Raw genomic sequence first — 18,820 nt, forward strand, 5'->3', positions numbered from 1 at the left:
GTATGTAAGACTGCTAGTACGAGTAGTATATAACGTTATGCAGTTTTCGTCATTTTTTGATCAACTTTCAATTATTCAATGAGAGTTCTAGCGTACAGAGAACAGGAACAAACCTAGGCCAGGCAACCCCCCCAACTCTCTGCAATGAGTGACGAACAGGGAATCAATTTGGCATTGGACCCAAACCTTATTACGCTGCCCCTCAATGGGTCCACAGGAACCACAACAACGTCACCGCTCGAAATGGACACTGCAGCAGGCACCGACACCACGGCCAAACCGAAAGTATCGCTAGTGGACAACCCGCACGAGATGTACGGACAGATGCCCCTTGCACAACTGGTCCCACTCATCTTGCAACAACGACAGATCCCCTTCTCGCAACTGCTAGAACAGAATATCATTAATAGCATGTCTGGGGACGAACAGCCGTTCATCCCAGAGGAGCAGACCGTGGATATGGCAGAGTCAGGTGCCCTGAATAACAGGAGGGGGCAAGACGAGACGTTCGCGTCTATACGCGCCAACATGGTCGAGCAAACAAACGTAGCGTTGAACGAGGCGTCCCTCGCATTGGAGACCGTTGCGCTGCTGTTGAGCGCCACGAGGGAGAGTAACGCAAAGGCTTCGATCTCACCATTCTTGAAGAACACGGTGCCCTTGCGGTCCCTAAACAGCGATAGCGTCTTGCAACAACCGAGTGAGCCTCTAGACGATTTGAAGTTTGCCCTAGGTTGGAAGCTAAAGTGTCTAGATGACTGCAAGAATAAACTCAGAAGGGAAGTAGACACCCTCAGGGCCACTTTGGAAAGAGAACACCTCTACTGGAGGAAGATTGGCCAGTACATCAAGAACAGCGACGTCGTCTTCAAAATGAGAGATAAGTCTACTGGGTTGAAAGCTATCGCACTGAAATTCGGGTACGAGGACTCAGGGTCTGCGTACAGGTACGACCGGGGGATCGCTATTCTGAGAAACCGGCCAGAGTCCGATATGCTAGAGTTGGTGCCCGTGGCAAGCACGCGAGACGGGCCAAGAGGGTTCCAGGAGAAATTACTGAGGGTCAGAATATTCACCAAGATAGCATCAGAGGAGGACTATATATTCAGTGGAGAGAGTACGTTACAGGACAATGCGGAAGGTAGTGTGTTCAACAACGAGAATATCCGCGGGCAAATAAGCAAGTTGAAGGATATCATATTTGAAAAGGAACTCATGTACCAGTTGAAGAGGGAGTGTGCTCCCTTGATCTCGTACGGTGTGAGCATCGAGAATGAGAACAAAGTGGTCATGGAGTTACCCAACGAGAAATTCGAGATAGAGTTGGTCAGTTGCGACGAGAGTTCCATGGCAAACCACGATCATGATAACCCGAGAACCAACGATAGGAGGGCTAACCTCTTCCTCATCACTCTGAGGATGCTTCTCATTGTACAGTTCAAAAAGAACATAAGACGAGGGCTGGCAATGAATGTGTCCTCCTCGAGGCGGGGGCCTGAAGACATTCTGTTGCTCAGACCATTGCTTGCGAAATTACGACACCAGAACTACAAGATATTGCTGCGAATGATCATCAAGGACAATTTCTTGGAAATGGTACAGGGCTCTACCGTTGAAGAGCAAGACAACACGCCGAGAGATGATGCAGGTACGAATTCTGCGAGAGTACTGGACAGACACATATACAAACTCAACAGTGAAATCGACGCGTTCAACCAGCTGATAAACTACCCGAGTACTCTTTTCACATTGAAAACTGCAACTGGCGAAGCACTGACAGTGTCGCTAGAGTTGCCCAACTATTGCAACGCTAAGATCGAGGTCTCCTACACGAGTTTCCATGCTAAGTTCTCCGAGTTTAAAGAGGCGGAAGAGTTTCTGCACTTCCTCGTTAACGAATACGTGAACAAGAGTCAACCGCCACTGAACCAGGGCGGAGAGGACCCACCGTTATCCGTCACATCGAGATAGAGATAGGCGCAAAAAAAATTAATGATATAAAATATAACAATATTAAAGAATCAAAGCATATAAAAGAAACTTGTGGTGGGAGATAGAACAGGGTACAAACCCACTGATTTTAAAAGGGCAGAACACAATGGGTTACACTTTGACAATATTAGGTTGTGGTGTTATGGGCCAGGCTATCCTGTCGGCCATTTACAAAGCTGAAAAGCCCACGGACGTGGCTGTTGCTGAATTATACCCGTCGAAGATCATTGCTTGCAACGGCGACGAACCTGCCGCAGAGCAGGTGGCCCAGATGATAAAGGGTTACGGCGAGTCCCCCAACGGGATTGTCGTCGAGTCTGCCTTTGGCAACAACAGGGAAGCTGTCAGCGAGTCCAAAGTTGTGATCTTGGGTACCAAACCGTTCCTCGTGGAGACCGTTCTCGACGAAGTCAAGGACGTTGTTTCGGGTAAGCTACTGATCTCGATTGCTGCTGGGTGGACCATTGACCAACTGGCGAATTACACGCCGCCAGTGTCCCGTGTTATGACGAACACCCCAGCAAAGTACGGCTACGGGTGTGCAGTCATTGCGCACTCTGCACAGGTCACTGCTGACCAAAAGAAGACTGTCTCGCAACTGATCAGCCACGTGGGGACCTGTGTTGAGCTACCTGAGAAGAACATGGACGCAGCGACGTCCCTCGTGGGATCCGGTCCAGCGTACGTGCTACTGATGATCGAATCGATGATGGAAAGTGGTATCAAAATGGGGATCCCACTTCGTGAATCGCTTACTTGCTCTTTGAAAGTGCTCGAGGGTACGTGCAAGATGGTTGAAGAATCCGGTACACACCCCAGTGTTTTAAAACACCAGGTCTGTACACCTGGTGGTACGACCATCGCTGGGCTTTGCAAGATGGAGGAAAACGGTGTCAAGAGCGGAATCATCAAGGGTGTCGAAGAGGGAGCAATTGTCGCGGCAAAACTGGGCAAGCGTAAGTGAGCTGGACCAGGTATGTATAACTGAACTGTATAAGCAGATCTCAAGGCATCGAGATGTGTCAAGCCATCCATCCCAGGTCTGCCCTGAGCGCTGCTACTACTTGCTAATAGAAATTCCCTGTTTAAGCCATATATCGCCGTAAATGGTAACTTATTACCGGAAACGGCAAAACCCTTTCCAAAGTGTTAAAACCCATCCCAAACAGGAAATTCCGCGATTTCGGCCCGGTTTCGGACCAGCGGAAAATAGGGAATCACGTGACATGTCACGCATTTTGCGATGACTCGCTGTAGTTGAATCTTGTATAAAAGAGCGATGACTTGGAGTCGAGTTCTCTGGTATTCGGGATGGACTTATATGTTGGCGATCCTCTCTCCCCAGATGGATACACAACACTATCCAATTTGATTTAACAATTGAGCTTTCCAAAAAGAAGGAAACAAGGGAATATATTATATATTCATATATATATATATATTACTATCTTGAATGGCTTCTGCGGGAACATTCGGTCACGAGGCAGAGCTGCCACGGTTGCCGCTACCGGCTGTGTCGGATACGCTGGCGCATCTGAAGAAGTCGTTGGAACCACTTTACTATGCGGATGGGTACTACAAGCACCCGCTGGATCCCGTACAGTTGCAACGTCTGGAGGACGTTTTGAAACAGTTTGCCAACTCGGAAGTGGTTGGCAAACTGCAGGACAAATTGAAACAGTTCCAAGTGGAGAATATGTCCTATTTGGACGATTTGCATTTGGACGTCAACAACCAAACTGCCACAAGGGACATCCAGGACGATTTGCTTCCAAGAAACCCGTTTTTGATCTTGGCAGATGATGCGACACCAGATATTTCTCAAGTGGATAGATCTGCCGTGTTGGTTCATTCCGCACTGAGATTTATCTCCGCTTTGAGGAAAAACCAATTGCCCCCAGATGTCAACTCAAAGACCGGTCAGTACTTGACTATGTACCCTTATTTGAATCTGTTCGGTACCACACGGTGCCCAGTGTTTGAAGATGGAGAAGTGGAGAATTTTGACCTTAATAAACCGTTCACTGCATCCGACCTAGATGAATTTTTGAGTGAAAGTGAGGAGGAAGAGTTGCAAAGGGCATCCGAGCAACGTTCAAACGATGCAAGTGCGGGTGACAATAACACTGATGACGATGCTATCATTGGGCATGGTATTAAGATGGGGAAATATTCCGATTCGGGCCACATTTTGATTATCTCGAGGGGACAATACTACACCATGGACGTCCTAGACGAAAATAACGACATTATTTGCAAACCTGCGGACTTATCCAAATTCATTAGCTACGTCTTGCACGATTCTGAGACTGCGTACAATATGCAACAGGCATCTACGGCCCTGGGATCCCTAACGTCACATTCTTTCAAAAATTGGAAGTATGCAAGAAAGAGACTTCAAAAACGTTACCCACAGGAACTACACTTGATCGATTCTGCCCTCTTTGTCCTCGTGCTAGACGAATCTACAGAAAAAATCGAACCGAACTTCAATAACGTCTACACCACCAATAACGACTACGTTCCTGAATTCGACCAAGAGAGATCCGCCAACTGTAAGAGAGTTCTGTACGGTACCTCCATCATCGACCAAAAGGGTCACCAGGTTGGGTCATGTGTGTCACGATGGTTCGACAAACTACAATTGGTTGTTACCGCGGATTCTAAAGCTGCCGTAATTTGGGATTCCTTTACTTGTGACGGTTCCGTTGTTTTGAGATTTGCATCAGAGATGTACACAGAATCTGTGCTCAGATTAGCTAAGGAGGTCAATGCGAATGATTCGGATTTCTCCCTGTGGTCAGACGTCAAGCAGACAAAACTACCGATATACGAGAATTACAGCAAGTTAGACCCTCAAGCTGTGGTACGCAAGATCGATTGGTCCTTCAGCAACATTTTAAACACGCATGTGCATTTATCAGAGACAAAACTGGCTGATCTGATCTCCAAGTACGATATCGTTCGTGTGTCACTACCAATGGGTCGCAGATCCGCTCAAAGACTAGGTATCAAGCCTGACTCAATGATACAAGTTGCTTTGCAAGTCGCACACTACGCCCTGTACGGACAAATGATCTTTGCGTTGGAACCAATCTCCACAAGGGCTTTCAAAAACTCAAGATCATCGTTCATCAATATTCAGAACCAAGATTTGCTAGAACTCTGCCAGCTATTCATCTCTTCCTCTATTGACGGGCCCGGTAAACTGGACAAATTCATCCAAACATGCGAGAAGCACAACGCAAGTGTGAAGAGCGCCAAAAGCGGTGCTGGGTACGAGAAGCATTTGAACGCACTACAGTACCTGTTCAGATTTCACAAAGAGTTTGGGATAGACCTCGACGATTACGATAAGAGTATTGCCACTGAGTTATTTGATAGCTCTCTGATCGAGCCGTTTTTACAACCGGAACTGATTGCCGCTAACTGCGGTAATGCCGCTACTACCACTTTTGGGATCACGCCAGCAGTCCCACAAGGTTTCGGTGTAGGCTACATCATCAAGGATGACCAAACAGACTTGACGGTGACTTCCCAGTTCAGACAGGGGAAGAGACTTATGTTCATGTTAAATTGGGTGTTAAAAGAAATCAAGGCTTACTGGAGAGCCGCAAGACATACCGCACACAACAAGAATGGTGTTAAGATTAGTCCCATCGTGGACAAGATTTACGAGATGGATAACGCGTTAAAGAAGGAATCTGAAGATACTAGGAAGAGCAGGTCCAAAGTCAAGTCAAGCAGTCACTCCTTCCTTGGCTTCGATTACTTCGATATGGATGCACAATCACGCAGTGCATCGCAAACCCCAAGAAGGGCTAGAGAGACAATGGATAACAGTAGTCACAAACTGTCCCTGAAACTGGCAGAGTTAGCAATGACGAGCAACAGTGGGCTAGCAAGTCACTCACCCATCTCAGTCCCCACTGAAAACGAGAAATTGCACACTGGGCATCAAATTGCAAAATTACAACCAGTTAGCATAACTGAGACTCCAGAGGAAACGGATTCAGGAAACACCAGTCCGCAGTCCTTCTCCAGACCAGAATCCAAGAGGCCCACAAACGTCATTAGCTCCAAATTTGAAATCAACTTTGATCGTTCGGACGTTGGTCGTAAAGTATTCTCCTTTGAGTGAAGAGCGAAGGAAGTGCGCTCACATATATGTATATAAACACACACGCAAACGCACATATGTCTTGCAAGCACTAAGTCGGTCTTCTTAACACCTGAACCTACCACCCTCTCAGCAGTGTACAGTATAGCACGTTATTTAATGATGTCCGTTTCAAATTGCCATTAATTTTTCCGGAGAAGAATAAGATTCCGGAACCGGCGCCGGTTCCGGGAAACCGATTGACTGTCTTGAGTCACCTTCCATGAAGATGTGTCTGTCTACAACTCGAAGTCAGGACAACGCAACATATCTGATGAACACTTGTCTTGAAAGTTTACGATATTGCTAACCGAATGAGGTGATCGTTGAAAGCAGGAAGCAGCTGTACAACTTAATAGTTTAATGACAATGGATGAGAGCACGTTGATGAAATCAAAAAGAAGGAAATACGCCTGTGTAGAATGTAGACAGCAGAAATCGAAGTGTGATTATACTACCAAGTTCCCGGAACCATGTTCCAGATGTAAAAAGAAAGGTATCATATGTGCTGTAAAGCAAGGTTTCAAAAGAACCAAGAAGAGGGCGACTGCAGAAGCCATAGAAAGGAAGATCGAGCAGCTGAAAAACCACATTGCAGATGGACCCGTATCCGTTGATGATTTGATTCGGTTAGCAAAGGAAGATGAAGATGTCGATTTGGGTCAATTCGACAATACCGCTTTCACAAGAGAACAACTTCATATACTGAGATCAGAGGCAAGAACACCCGTTTCCAGAGCAATGACGCCGCTGACCAACGCTCTTAACACAACTGTGAACAACGGTCTATTGTCTAGGTCTCTGTCGGCAGAAGAGTGCAAATGCTCCCCAAAAAGTTTAGGTGACATCTATATGAGTTCCGAGGATATAGCGGATCTATTTCAGGAATTTGCTACAAATTATCATCAGTTTCTACCGGTAGTAGATCTATCGAAAGGTGCTGAGAAGATTTTCAGTTTATCACCATGTCTCTTCTGGGTTATTATGTTGACTGGATTGAGACACAGATCAGGATCTATCGAGACAATGACAAAGCTATCTACATTGGTAAAATCCATTCTAGCTGAAATTACAATATCACCAATCATACAATACACTCCTACAGAATCAGACGAACCCCTTTTGAATGTCGCTTCCGTTTACTCAGTACAGGCCTTTTTGTTGTATACTTTTTGGCCGCCGCTAACCTCGTCATTAAGTACAGATACGTCATGGAACACGATAGGTACAGCGATGTTTCAAGCTATTAGGGTTGGTTTGAACTGCGCTGACTTCTCTAAGGATTATGCAACGGCAAACCCAACTTTAATAAGCGAGCAACTGCGTACTTGGCTTTGTTGTAATATTGTTTCTCAAATTGTGGCATCCTCGTTTGGATTTCCAGCATACGTCTCATTTGACCACTCTATTATCACAAGCACGGATGACACAAGGCTAAAGGCAAAGGAACACGGCCTCGTTATTGAATTGCGACAAATGTCACATATAGTGCATTTTGAAAGTCAAGTCCAAGAGACACTTCACTCCAACCCGGGGAAGCCAAACGGCTTGGTAGATAAAGAGGAACAAATACCTCTGATTATGGTTTTAAATCAGCAATTGGATACGCTAGAATCCACCCTGTTGGAAACCCAAAATCTCAGCCAGGCACAGCCTAAGCAACTCGACGATATACGGATGTTTCTTTTGCTTGTGGCTAAAGTACATTTGCTAACTTATTACTTTATGAATATTGGGCAGCACACGGAATTTGAAACAAAACGAGGCCTAGTCAAAGTCTATAACGCTGCGATTGCATTATTAGAATACACCAACGACATGTGTGACCGAGACCCAAACGTCATCAAGTATTTTCCAGGGGTATTTGTTTTAAACATTTGGCAGAGTGCTTGTATTGTTAGCAAATTACTGTTCTCGTCACTAATCAGCATTCTTGATGTTGAGAAATGTAGGGAGATCTACGTAAAATCTGTTGAGTTTACTTCAACTGCATCAATAATCAAGCATGACACTGCTTACAGATTCTCTGGGATTATGCGGAGCATATGGAGCATGTTCCAAAACTTATACGACCAAGCTATTACTGCAAGTAATGCAAAAGCGCTAGACCCGGATTTCAACTTGAAGATAACTGTAAAGTCCAGAATGTCGGTCAGCGTCTTTTTCGACTGTCTTTATATCTTAAAGAAAAATAGCGGTCGAGCAAAATTGAAGAGGAAGCTGGAGGAAGATGTTTCTGCTGAACGGCGTGCTGGAACAAATGATGGACGCAGTAGTGATCCCGATGATGCCCGAACCATAATAAAGACTACGCCCTTAGACCCGTCACCAATAAATGCAGGAAGTTCTGGAACAACAGGAAACATAATAAGCTCGTCAGACAGTAAAGGACCTAGCAGTATACTATCACTGGAAAGCGTACTGAATAAAGTGTCACCGTTGGAGCAAAACCCGTACGTACCCCCATCTGCAGAATTTTCCCATCTTGCACGTGAAGGTAATTCGCCACTGTCAAAACCAGCCTTGGCTCCTCAAAGGGACATTGAAAACACGGAAGGCAATAACGAGATAATGTCCGACAGTTGGGAGAACTGGCAATCTGACATGGTGTGGAAAGATGTTGATATGTTGCTTAACGAATTCGCATTCAACCCAACTTTATAATGGATAACCTGGGTTGTCTAACTCATAGCATTTACCGTCTTGAGAATTTTATGCATATACTGAAATTTTATATACAACATCTTTTGGTAGCCAGATGGAATTAATAGACGACAATTACGAAAAAATCAAAATGTTTTTTAGTATAGGTCAGCAATATTCTGGTCAGATTGGTTTTCGCCACGTTCCTCTTTCTGTTTACCCTTTCCGTTGCTACCAAAAGAATTGGATTGTGGATCAGTTGCATTGGAACCAAAGCTATATACCTCCTCATTTCTTTCTAAGTATTGATTCTGCGGTTGTATGGTGTGCCTTTTATGATTTTGGGATCCAAATGAATAAGGACCGCCAGATGATATTTCTAGTTTTTTACCTGGCTGATTTGGTCCAGAAGAACTTTGGTACCTAGAAGAGTTTGAATGAGACGCATTTGCATGATCTGAAGGACCGGTTGAAGTTATACCAGCGTGACGAAAGTTCGAGACTCTTGCTTGCACCGCCCCGTTGTATCTCGATCCCGGTGCGGGTACAGTCCCCCCAACACCAACATCACCTGTGTACCTGTTGAACACTCTTCCATCACTGTATGATTGTCCCTGCACATTCACATCGGTTCCACTCATTTCGTTGTACCTGCCAAACCCATGTCCATTGTGGTGCATATATTTGGTATTATGCGCGGATGTTTTCGTAAAGTGTTTGTTATCGTTGTACCTTGGTTCTGTAGTTGGTTTCTTAGCACCACTGTAACGTGAGGGAGGTACGGCACTTTCCTTCGGATCAACTAATTTTCTTAGAGGGGGTAGTGCGGTAGATGCGGCAGGGCCCGCAGGCAAATTTTTTAGTTGAGGACCACTTGGAGGTCGTCTGTTTGGCTGTTTTGGGGTCGTACGGGTCAGTGGATCTTTGCTACGGGCGGAATGCGGGTTTGAATATGCTTCATTTCTGTGACCTTGTGGGGCAGTAGGTGCCTTCTGGGACATAGCTTGGTGCAACTCTTCTTTGTACCTTTTGATATCAGCTTCGTGACTCTCTTCGCAAGGTAAACGTAGAGTCTTTGAGGGTAATGGCTCTTCAGTAAAAAAAGGATCCAACTTTGCACTCATAGCCGTATATCTCTTCAGCGGATCCAGCTCCAAAAGTTTTGACATCAGATTCAACCCAGTATCATTTAAATGTGCACCGAACCTTTCTTTCAGGGAACTGTTATAAGAAGTGGTCGTCAGTTCTTTCCCGGGTAAATATTTTGCCAGCTCCCAATTTTCATTTGTAGGAGTACCCAAAAGTTTGAAAATGGCGTGCCCTTGGTCAATGTCAGATGCCCCTTGCAAAATTGGTTTCTTCTCAAAGAATTCGCCAAACACACAGCCCACGCCCCAAATATCTACCGCGGTAGTATACATTTTATCTCCAAGAACCAATTCAGGTGCCCTATACCATCTCGTCACAACTACAGATGTATATTTGGCGCCTGAGCCTGCTCCTCCTGGGTATCGCAAGTTGGGTGGTGGGCCATAATACAATCGTGCCAAACCAAAATCTGCAATCTTAACAATACCATTGTGATCTATCAAAATATTTGCCGTCTTAATATCCCTATGCATGTACTTCAAACAATGAATGTAATTCAAACCTTCTAACATCTGCAATAAGATATTTTTTATGTCGGCCATTTGTAAATGTATTCTCGGATTATGCAGAACGCCGGACAAATCAGCAACCATATATGGTAAAATCATATAGAAATGCTTGATGGGTGCCTTGGATGTATCCAATACGTCTTTTCCTGTATTATTAACAGGAGGTGGTCCATCATACACCATCTCAATGAGCTTTAAGACGTTCTTGTGGTTCAGTTTCTTCAAAATTGTGATTTCTCTTTGTGCCGTAATCGGGAATAAATCCTTTTCGCCGGAGACAATTATCCGCTTCATTGCCACCTGTCTTTGTGTTTCTAAATGAACACCTTTATAAACCTCACCAAAAGTCCCCTGACCCAGCTTCTGCTCCTCTTTGTAATGGTTCAGAAACTTTGTGCATCCGTATACCTTCTCTTCGCTACGGGGTTTCAACTGGATAAAACTCAATCCTGTATTAGGGTCCGTTCTGACTGTAGGAGTCTGCTTAACCTTGCCTATTTTGTACTTTCGAATCCCATTCGCATCAGAACCTTTCATTTGAGGTGCTACACCAGAGTTATTGAACGACATGCCGTGGCTTACTCTATTGTGTGTGTACCTGACTCTGGTGTATATCTATTTAGGTACTTGTAGGTATTTATGTCCTAGTCTGTAACACAAGGTGGTGTATCACGAGAGCTTATATTGTACTATTTGGTTTCCTCCAAACGCTCTTCATGAATGTAGTTCGAGTAGCTTTAAAAAATGAACAAAAAAATATCTATAACAGTTTAAAACGAAACAGTTATAAACGTCGATGATGACAGGAGGTGTTTGGGCTCCTTATAGTTGGGTCCAAGGTTGATAGATCGATGTCTTGGGGATGACTCTACGCAGTTCAGCGAGCGTCACTTGCGAATGGTATGCGCGCAGATCAAAAGGCATGTTCGTCCCCTGGAATGTGTAGTTACTAGCAAAAAAAACCGCAGCAGCGCTGTCCCTAAGGCCTACTGCCGATTTCTCGGTTATAAGATTCAATTCTTCTAATGTCTCCCAGACATTTTTGACATCGCGTTTAGACCATATCTTCAATGCATTTTCGAACATCTTCGTAGGGTGTAGAGCGCTTGCTGTGGGGATTCTGCTGTTTAGACTTTTCATTAGCTCTTTGTATTCCACGTAGACAAGGTTGAAGTTTATTACGTGGTCCTTGGATTTCAAAGCCACACGGGCACTTCCAATCAGTATTGCAAGCTCTAATTCTGAAAGCGACTGGATTCGGGACGTCAGTCCTAATTCTAACTGGTTTAAACGCCACTGCCTCGTAAAATTTGCGGATCCTAATTTGTCCCTCATGTCGTCTAAATCAGTGGCGAAAGAGAGTATTGGCAGCACTGCATTACTCCACTCGGGCAAAGATTGTACGGTTTCATAGTTTCTCTTCAGTTCTTGGAAGAATGAAGAGTTTTCATCTCTGGTCTGTGCTTCCACCATGTGTAGCCACGCTGTCGTGATTGGATCATCGCCTGAAGGTACCATCTGACTTACCACATTTGCTTTAAAGTCATCCAATCCACTGAAATTAGGCATGTAGATCATCCGCTGCGAAAATCTACTCTTAACTCTCTTCTCCAAATAATCCAACATGTTAATCTTCGTCGTATTACCAAAAATGCAAACTGGAACCCTTGCATGCTCAACCATATCAAATAAATTATACAATAGTGTTTGCCGAATGGGCCCTGCAAACGTGTCGATCTCGTCAAATACAAAAACAACAGTAATCTTGGTGATTCCCTTGTCCTTTTCGTTGGCATCGCCAGAACTTCTTTGTGATGCGGAATCCAGCAGCCTTAAGATCCTTTCAAATACATCAGTAAGTGACCCTTTACTAATTTCATTCTCTCCATCCTCGGACGGTATTTCTTCTTCCTTTTTTGGAAAGGAATGATGAACGCCGTGAAGTTTTTGCAATTGTTCCTCCAACTGGGTAGCAATCCCTTTGATTGCAGAGGATTCTGAGTGGATAAACCCGTTTAATCTTATGACGATGAATTGGTTACTGTATTCCTGATTCAAAAGCTCTAGCTCGTGCTCAATCAGAAAAGTCTTATAACTGTTCCGTGGACCAATTATAATTGCTGAATGGCTCTCCTTCTGTACAATGGACTGCTTTAACATTCTTGAAATTTCGGCTTTTGTGTTACGCAGGTAAGGATATATGCTGATCTCGGATGCAGGTAAGGACAAATTGATATGACGAAGCAGCCGGTTCTTGAATTGTTGAAATATTACGTCGCCGGTCTCTTTTGTCACACGCCTATACAAAGATCGCTTTTCTATTAACGAAATAACATCCTTTAAGGTGAAGGTCCCCCCCTTGTCGTTGGGTTTTTGCCTTTTCTTCTCGACTTCATCACTTTCCTCCTCATCATTTCCTGAGTTTCTCTTAGCAATAGAAAAGAGATCAGCGTCCTCTAAGGCATCATGTTGTGTAGACAAGTCCGCCGCATCTTCGCTTCGCACTGCAGTCTCGAATACAGTCATCCGTGGGCGTCTTTGTGTCGTTAGCTCAATGCGTTGGTTTGTCTTGTTCTACTCTTTTCTGCGAAACAATAATATCAACAAGAGAGAGAAGTTGGCTGAAAACTGAATTGCTCAGCAGTACGAAAACTTCTCTCAGCACAAAAAGGGTTAGGCGACGTTCAGTGATCAAAACCGTATCAAGGTGAATGTTGGTTTGCTTTATCTACGATCTGTCGTTTTTCTTTTACTTGTAGCCTTGCTACAGTAGACAAGTACTACTGTAGTGTCGAAGAATATATATGGACTTCTAAGTAAAAGTAAGGATGTATCAACAGGCTTCCCTAATATCGAAATGAGCAGTAGTCAGTTTTCAAATATTAAAGAATAATGCGCGAAGTTGAGGAGCCGCATTGTTTTATTGCAATATTTGGAATGATGTTTATAGTTGCTTTGATCTCAGGTCGAACCTACAACTACAATAGACCCAAAACACTTCCTTTTTCCATAATTTAGGCCGGTATTAATACCAGGTAATGCTGCGGCGGCTGGTATTCTATTGGTAGAAGGAGTTACAGAGATGAAGTGCGATTCGTGGCCATAGCAGCCGACTACAAGTATCGCTTTCACTGCCCACGCCTACAATAAATACTTTCAGGTAATATTTGAAAAGTTTAAAGGAATAATCTCAAATAACACCATCCTCGGTAGGTATATCTGTAGTGAAGACAATCTCCAGCCTTCGAATCCTATAACAAGACACATGAATACATTAGAGCATTATGAGTCAATATCTTGTTTGAAAGGGGACAACGTCTTAGAGCCTGGCTTCACCGAGGTGGAAGACAATTACCATTTTAGAGAAGAAGGAAAGTCCATGCGAATTAGGAATATAGATGAAGTACGGCATGATATATGTATCCCAAAGAAGCGCCCATTGCTTTTCTATTACGTTGGGATGCACAAGGGTACCGTCGGAAAATGGTGTTTCCCGTTCCGATATAATACTGATGCTTTGAAGTACGATACTGCGTTAGGCAGAGACATCAAGAATGACAAAAGGGTTCCTCAGGACTACAGCATGTTCCAATGTGAAACGTCTGCTGCACATGTTGACCCCGAGCACATGAATGAGCTGCCTTCGAGAGATCCAGATACCTTGGACGATTCCGATATTGAGATGCTTGCTGAACAAGAAATGAGCAGAAAGAAAAAACCCAAAATGGGTAGCATTTTAAAATCTGATGGTACGCAATTAGAAAGCACTTACCTTATTGTTGGGGAAGATTTCTTCCAGTTGAGTAACTCGCATCTTGTCACCAAACTGAAGGGAGGAATTGCGGATTGCCAAGTAATTCGCCCATCTCACCCTCCTTCAAAAGAATTGAGCTCAGAATCCTGTGATGACATTCTTTTGGTTATGCAAGATGACGGTTATCTTTTGTCAATATCCCCGATGAAACGTTACGGTCAGATGAAAAATCCCTCGAAAGTGTTGCAATACTGGAACTTAGGCGTTGGCAAGAAACGGAAAATTATCAAGAATACTTTCAACGAAAATGAATTTGTTGTGATCGATTTCGAATCTGGGGTTGTTAAATTTTTTTTGTTCGTAAGCTACTGGAAGATAAAATTGGTAAACTCATTAATTCTAGATAATGCTGAGATCATGACCGCGATTTTTTGCAGAAACCTGAATAGCGTGCTAGTTCTTTCCACCATAAAAGCAGACAGAATTGTTTACTTTGTAATTGAATGGAACGCTCAAAAAAATCCACGGGATAAGTTCATATCACAGGTAACCGACCTACAGGGTATACGAATTGACGGATGTATCCCTTTTGGAAACTTTCAATGTTTAACATATTCAGAAGATCGTATCCAACTGCTCTCAATATCGAACATAATATCCGGTCAACCGAATTCCCATATAATTAAAGTCTCAGCATTAAGGGGGATTCGACACTGGTTCGAGGATGTTGGTGTCATTGAACGATTAAAATATGTGCATCCCAACAAATTCAAGGACTGCCAGTATTCTGTACTTATTTCAACAAGCACAGGAACCATTTGTTGTGCAGTTATAAATCAAACAGATGAAGTTCACTTTTACGCCTTAACAAGGTTCAAAGGTTTGAGAAACATATGTGTTTGTAAAGAACAGCCCAATGAAATGAATCTTTACAATATTGCACTTAGTAGTTTTAATAGGACGGTCATTCTTACCATCAACTTACACGAACTAGTGCCACTGCCTTTAAATTCCACTTCTTTCTCCTACCCGTCTCCAGAATCTATTCATTCGAAAAGAACAATAAATGCAGGCAGCAACCCCAATGGTAAATTAGTTCCTGTACCATCTAAAAATGAGGTTTGGATAGGTAGTAGTTCGTCTTTGCTTCAATTGTCTCCCGTTTTCGAAATTTCGCAGAGAAAAACCAAGCAGTGTGCTCCGCTTATTGAAACGTTTCAAGTCTTTACTAAGATTGAATACATCCCAGGAAATGCTCTTGTTGGCAAACAAATGGTATGGGGAACAGACAATTTCAGCATGACCAAGTGTTTTGCATTGGAGAAAGAGGGAGAAGAGACGTATTTGGTGGAATTATTTGACTTGTTACCAGCTTACAGTACGGCAACCCTTTTCATCAAAATATATAATGACTTTGTTATCCAGATTGTTTCAAATTCTGTGCTGGTTAAGTCCTTTGAAGGAGCAGGAGAAACAAAGGTTATTTTCCAGTCAGCTGATGGTTTTGATGGAGCTGTGTTCGATAGTGACAAAGTTATTCTGTGGAATATCGAGAAGAAAAGCGTTTTCTACATTGATGACTTGAGATTAGGAGATAAATGCGAGGTTAGGAGGAGCGAGTATTTCAATCCTATTCTTGAAAGAAATCAAACTAAAGATTTTGAAATTCAGATAAACCACAGTTTTATCAATGACAGCCGCGATTGTTATGGCGACTACAGCCAGATTGATGAAACTCTTGCCACAAAGCAGCTCTATGTCATATTGAAGTCTGATGAAATGATATACTATACTCAGTGGTCAGATTTTCTTGGTCCAGCTCCTTTTAAAAATGGAAAGAGCTTGCTCAACGAAGATAGAGCTACAAAACTTGTTTTCTGTAACCCATATTTTCTATGTTTTATGGGGTACAATCCAGATGCTAGTATCAATATCAAAGTTGGAACGTTGCATAGTAAATGGGTAAGGAATGACATACACTTGCCCTCCTTTAATATTGGAGAAAATATTCAAATGAAGAGAATGAACGATCATTGCGTATTATTGTTCACATCCCAACGTGTGTTCCTAATCAGAAACAATCAATCAACGTTTCAGTGTGAGGAGGTTAAATTACCGTATCAAGGAAGTAACAACTATATTTCCGATATCACATTTGATGAAAAGGGCACTAATTTATTCATATTATATGGTGATGGCATGCAAATCGTTCATCTAACATACATTACGTGGAACAAAAATGATTACTTATTGAGGAATACGAGATGCATTAATAAAGACTTCGTGTATTTGGATAAACTTAGCAGGATGCTGGTGTTGAATAAAGACAACAAAGATTGGTACTGCTTGAAACTTGAAACGGGGAAAATTGTTCCTCTACCGACAAACGATTTAGAAGGTGATAAAATACAGAGTATTGTTGAAGTTCCATCTTTGGAGGGAGACTCTAATTTGATTATCGTCTTTCAATCCATGATAAAATACGTTAAATTGGTCACGAAAGGTCGTAAGATCAAAGTGAAGGAGGTAGCGTCGTTCAAAGTCAATTCATTACTCAAAAGTAGAATATGTGTCAATCCGGAAAAAGGAACGATAGTGATATTGGAGGTCAATTCCCAGCAGGACATTTTCCATCAGTTTCTAGTTGGTCAAGATAGTCTCATTCCTATGCATACGATGTCCTTCTACGGTAAAGGTGAAGTAACAGATTTCTTGGTTTGTGGGAATAACATCATTGTCTCTGTCGATCGGTCAGAAACGTTATGGGTCATCAAAAATTTTAATGGTTCCGAGGTACTCACCAATGAAAAGTGCCTTGACGGGCAATTAATACAACTACCTGCCCCGAAAGCTCATTTATCGAAATTGGTGCAAATTAATGAATCGACTTTTGCGGCAAATTTTGATGAACCTTTCAGCCGCGATGATGTAAGCAAGTTGGCACTTTATGACATTAGAAATGTGAGGAAACGCACGGGACTTACAATCGCCCTGTCACAACTTTCTGTCGAGTCATCTATATTTGAAAACTTCTTGGATAAAGAGATATCATTAGAGTTCAACGATGGTGATATAAATGGGAAAACGTTACAATACGAAACATTATCTCCAGAAGATCCTTATTTTTGTCCCAAGTCTCCTACTAATCAACCTGACTTCCATATTTTTCTTGGTTTCTATTTGATGAAAGGTCGCAAACCTTACTCTCCATACGAACCCCTTGATCGTGATGGGAATCAGAGACTCTATGGAAATAATTATTTCAGGGCAGATACTCAGGATCAATGGGGCACTGCACTGTATTACATTTTGAAGTTTGATCGAAGAATAGCAGACATGAGTTTTGATTATCAGAATCAAATCCTATCTCTCTTGACTTACGACCAAAGTTTAATTCAGTTTGGAACCAAACTGATCTCATCTGGTGGGTCAAACCCATTTCTCGAATACTGTGAACTCCCGGAAACTGTGGTTAAGAATGCGTGCTATGATGTTGCCCCCGTGGATAGCACCACGAAGGGGACAGAGCCCTCTAACACAGTGTACCTACCAATAGATAGTTATGGGAGAAGAAAGCTACGTTAAGATTTATAGAATAACCTACGAGTTTATATCACAAGAACCTCTTTTCAACTATTCAAGCAGATTTCAGTTAGACTCTGAAAAAAGTTAATTTTTTGTAGATTTATGTGAGGATCAATTGGTTACTCTCTTTGGGAATGGACTCATGACCCGCTACCCTCTCTAATACGGTACTGTAAACTATTATAATCCCGACAAGCAAGCACAACTGATAGAACTAGACAATTACGTATACGGCGTGAATAAGAATATCAGACCGTCCTTACACACTCTAAGCAAACACAACGTACTTTCGCTCTTACATAATTACTGGGGGTAAGAACAGTTCCGAATTCTTATTTACACCACAGTACTGTGTGTGTTTATCATAGAGTAGCTCCCCTATGTAACGAACCGGTTAGTGTTTCAAACAGGAAAACCGGTGTATACACAAACTGTGTCCCAGGGGAACACGACTTAATATGTCGTCTCCTCATAGAAAGCGGATAATAAATTCGGGTAGAGATATCCCCGGCCGATTTCGGAAGAACCGGAGACCAGTATCGGCCCCATACAACTTCTCACTTTGCATACACATACCCTCCAGACATCGAGCCAGAAAGTGTTCAATTGTCTTGGAGTACATCTCGCAGGACACTCTCCAGGGCAATGTGTGTCGTCACTGTGAACCACACAAGGGGATACGGTAACTATCCTCTCGGGGGCTGGGGCCCACCGACGTCACGGAGTCCTGTGGCGTACTACACGAAGGGTGTCTAATCTGCCTCGCAGCAATCGCACACCCAAGCCCCTCTTTCGCAGCGGAGCGGAGCGGAGTCGAGCGGAGAGGGGAAGGCAGCACATCACGTCATGTGCTGTCCTGTGCTGCCTTCCCCTCTCCGTTTCGGGCGCGGCTTTCCCAAAACGGAGATCCGGAGGGGATAGTGTCCCCTTTGGGACAGAGAGGCGGCCCAAAGGGGGAAGAACCCGCTCGACAGAGAATTCCCGCAGAATGGAACACTCTTCGGGCGGCCTCCCCGAAGATCTCTGCAC

At 43.4% G+C, this 18,820-nt stretch overlaps 7 protein-coding genes across 7 annotated transcripts; 5 read left to right on the forward strand and 2 right to left on the reverse strand.

The window, feature by feature from the left end:
* Positions 1 to 144: 144 nt before the first annotated feature.
* On the forward strand, positions 145 to 1,971 carry SRB4 (Srb4p; the record flags this gene model as incomplete). The annotated part of the gene is made up of 1 exon (XM_022608820.1): positions 145 to 1,971. One exon carries the CDS (start codon positions 145 to 147, stop codon positions 1,969 to 1,971), a length of 1,827 nt encoding a protein of 608 aa, XP_022465277.1.
* A 127-nt stretch (positions 1,972 to 2,098) lies between these two features.
* On the forward strand, positions 2,099 to 2,956 carry PRO3 (pyrroline-5-carboxylate reductase; the record flags this gene model as incomplete). Its single annotated transcript, XM_022608821.1, has 1 exon — positions 2,099 to 2,956. The coding sequence occupies one exon, from the start codon at positions 2,099 to 2,101 to the stop codon at positions 2,954 to 2,956; it is 858 nt and encodes a 285-aa protein (XP_022465278.1).
* Positions 2,957 to 3,445: 489 nt separating this feature from the next.
* Positions 3,446 to 6,133, forward strand: YAT2 (carnitine O-acetyltransferase YAT2; the record flags this gene model as incomplete). Its single annotated transcript, XM_022608822.1, has 1 exon — positions 3,446 to 6,133. One exon carries the CDS (start codon positions 3,446 to 3,448, stop codon positions 6,131 to 6,133), a length of 2,688 nt encoding a protein of 895 aa, XP_022465279.1.
* Positions 6,134 to 6,514: 381 nt separating this feature from the next.
* On the forward strand, positions 6,515 to 8,815 carry KNAG0F03720 (uncharacterized protein; the record flags this gene model as incomplete). Its single annotated transcript, XM_022608823.1, has 1 exon — positions 6,515 to 8,815. One exon carries the CDS (start codon positions 6,515 to 6,517, stop codon positions 8,813 to 8,815), a length of 2,301 nt encoding a protein of 766 aa, XP_022465280.1.
* A 137-nt stretch (positions 8,816 to 8,952) lies between these two features.
* SGV1 (cyclin-dependent serine/threonine protein kinase SGV1) lies at positions 8,953 to 11,022 on the reverse strand (the record flags this gene model as incomplete). Its single annotated transcript, XM_022608824.1, has 1 exon — positions 8,953 to 11,022. The coding sequence occupies one exon, from the start codon at positions 11,020 to 11,022 to the stop codon at positions 8,953 to 8,955; it is 2,070 nt and encodes a 689-aa protein (XP_022465281.1).
* Positions 11,023 to 11,274: 252 nt separating this feature from the next.
* On the reverse strand, positions 11,275 to 12,978 carry ORC4 (origin recognition complex subunit 4; the record flags this gene model as incomplete). The annotated part of the gene is made up of 1 exon (XM_022608825.1): positions 11,275 to 12,978. The coding sequence occupies one exon, from the start codon at positions 12,976 to 12,978 to the stop codon at positions 11,275 to 11,277; it is 1,704 nt and encodes a 567-aa protein (XP_022465282.1).
* A 739-nt stretch (positions 12,979 to 13,717) lies between these two features.
* On the forward strand, positions 13,718 to 17,791 carry MMS1 (Mms1p; the record flags this gene model as incomplete). Its single annotated transcript, XM_022608826.1, has 1 exon — positions 13,718 to 17,791. The coding sequence occupies one exon, from the start codon at positions 13,718 to 13,720 to the stop codon at positions 17,789 to 17,791; it is 4,074 nt and encodes a 1,357-aa protein (XP_022465283.1).
* Positions 17,792 to 18,820: the final 1,029 nt, after the last annotated feature.

Source organism: Huiozyma naganishii, chromosome 6 (assembly GCF_000348985.1).
Source record: "Huiozyma naganishii CBS 8797 chromosome 6, complete genome".
NCBI classification, from domain to species: domain Eukaryota; kingdom Fungi; phylum Ascomycota; class Saccharomycetes; order Saccharomycetales; family Saccharomycetaceae; genus Huiozyma; species Huiozyma naganishii.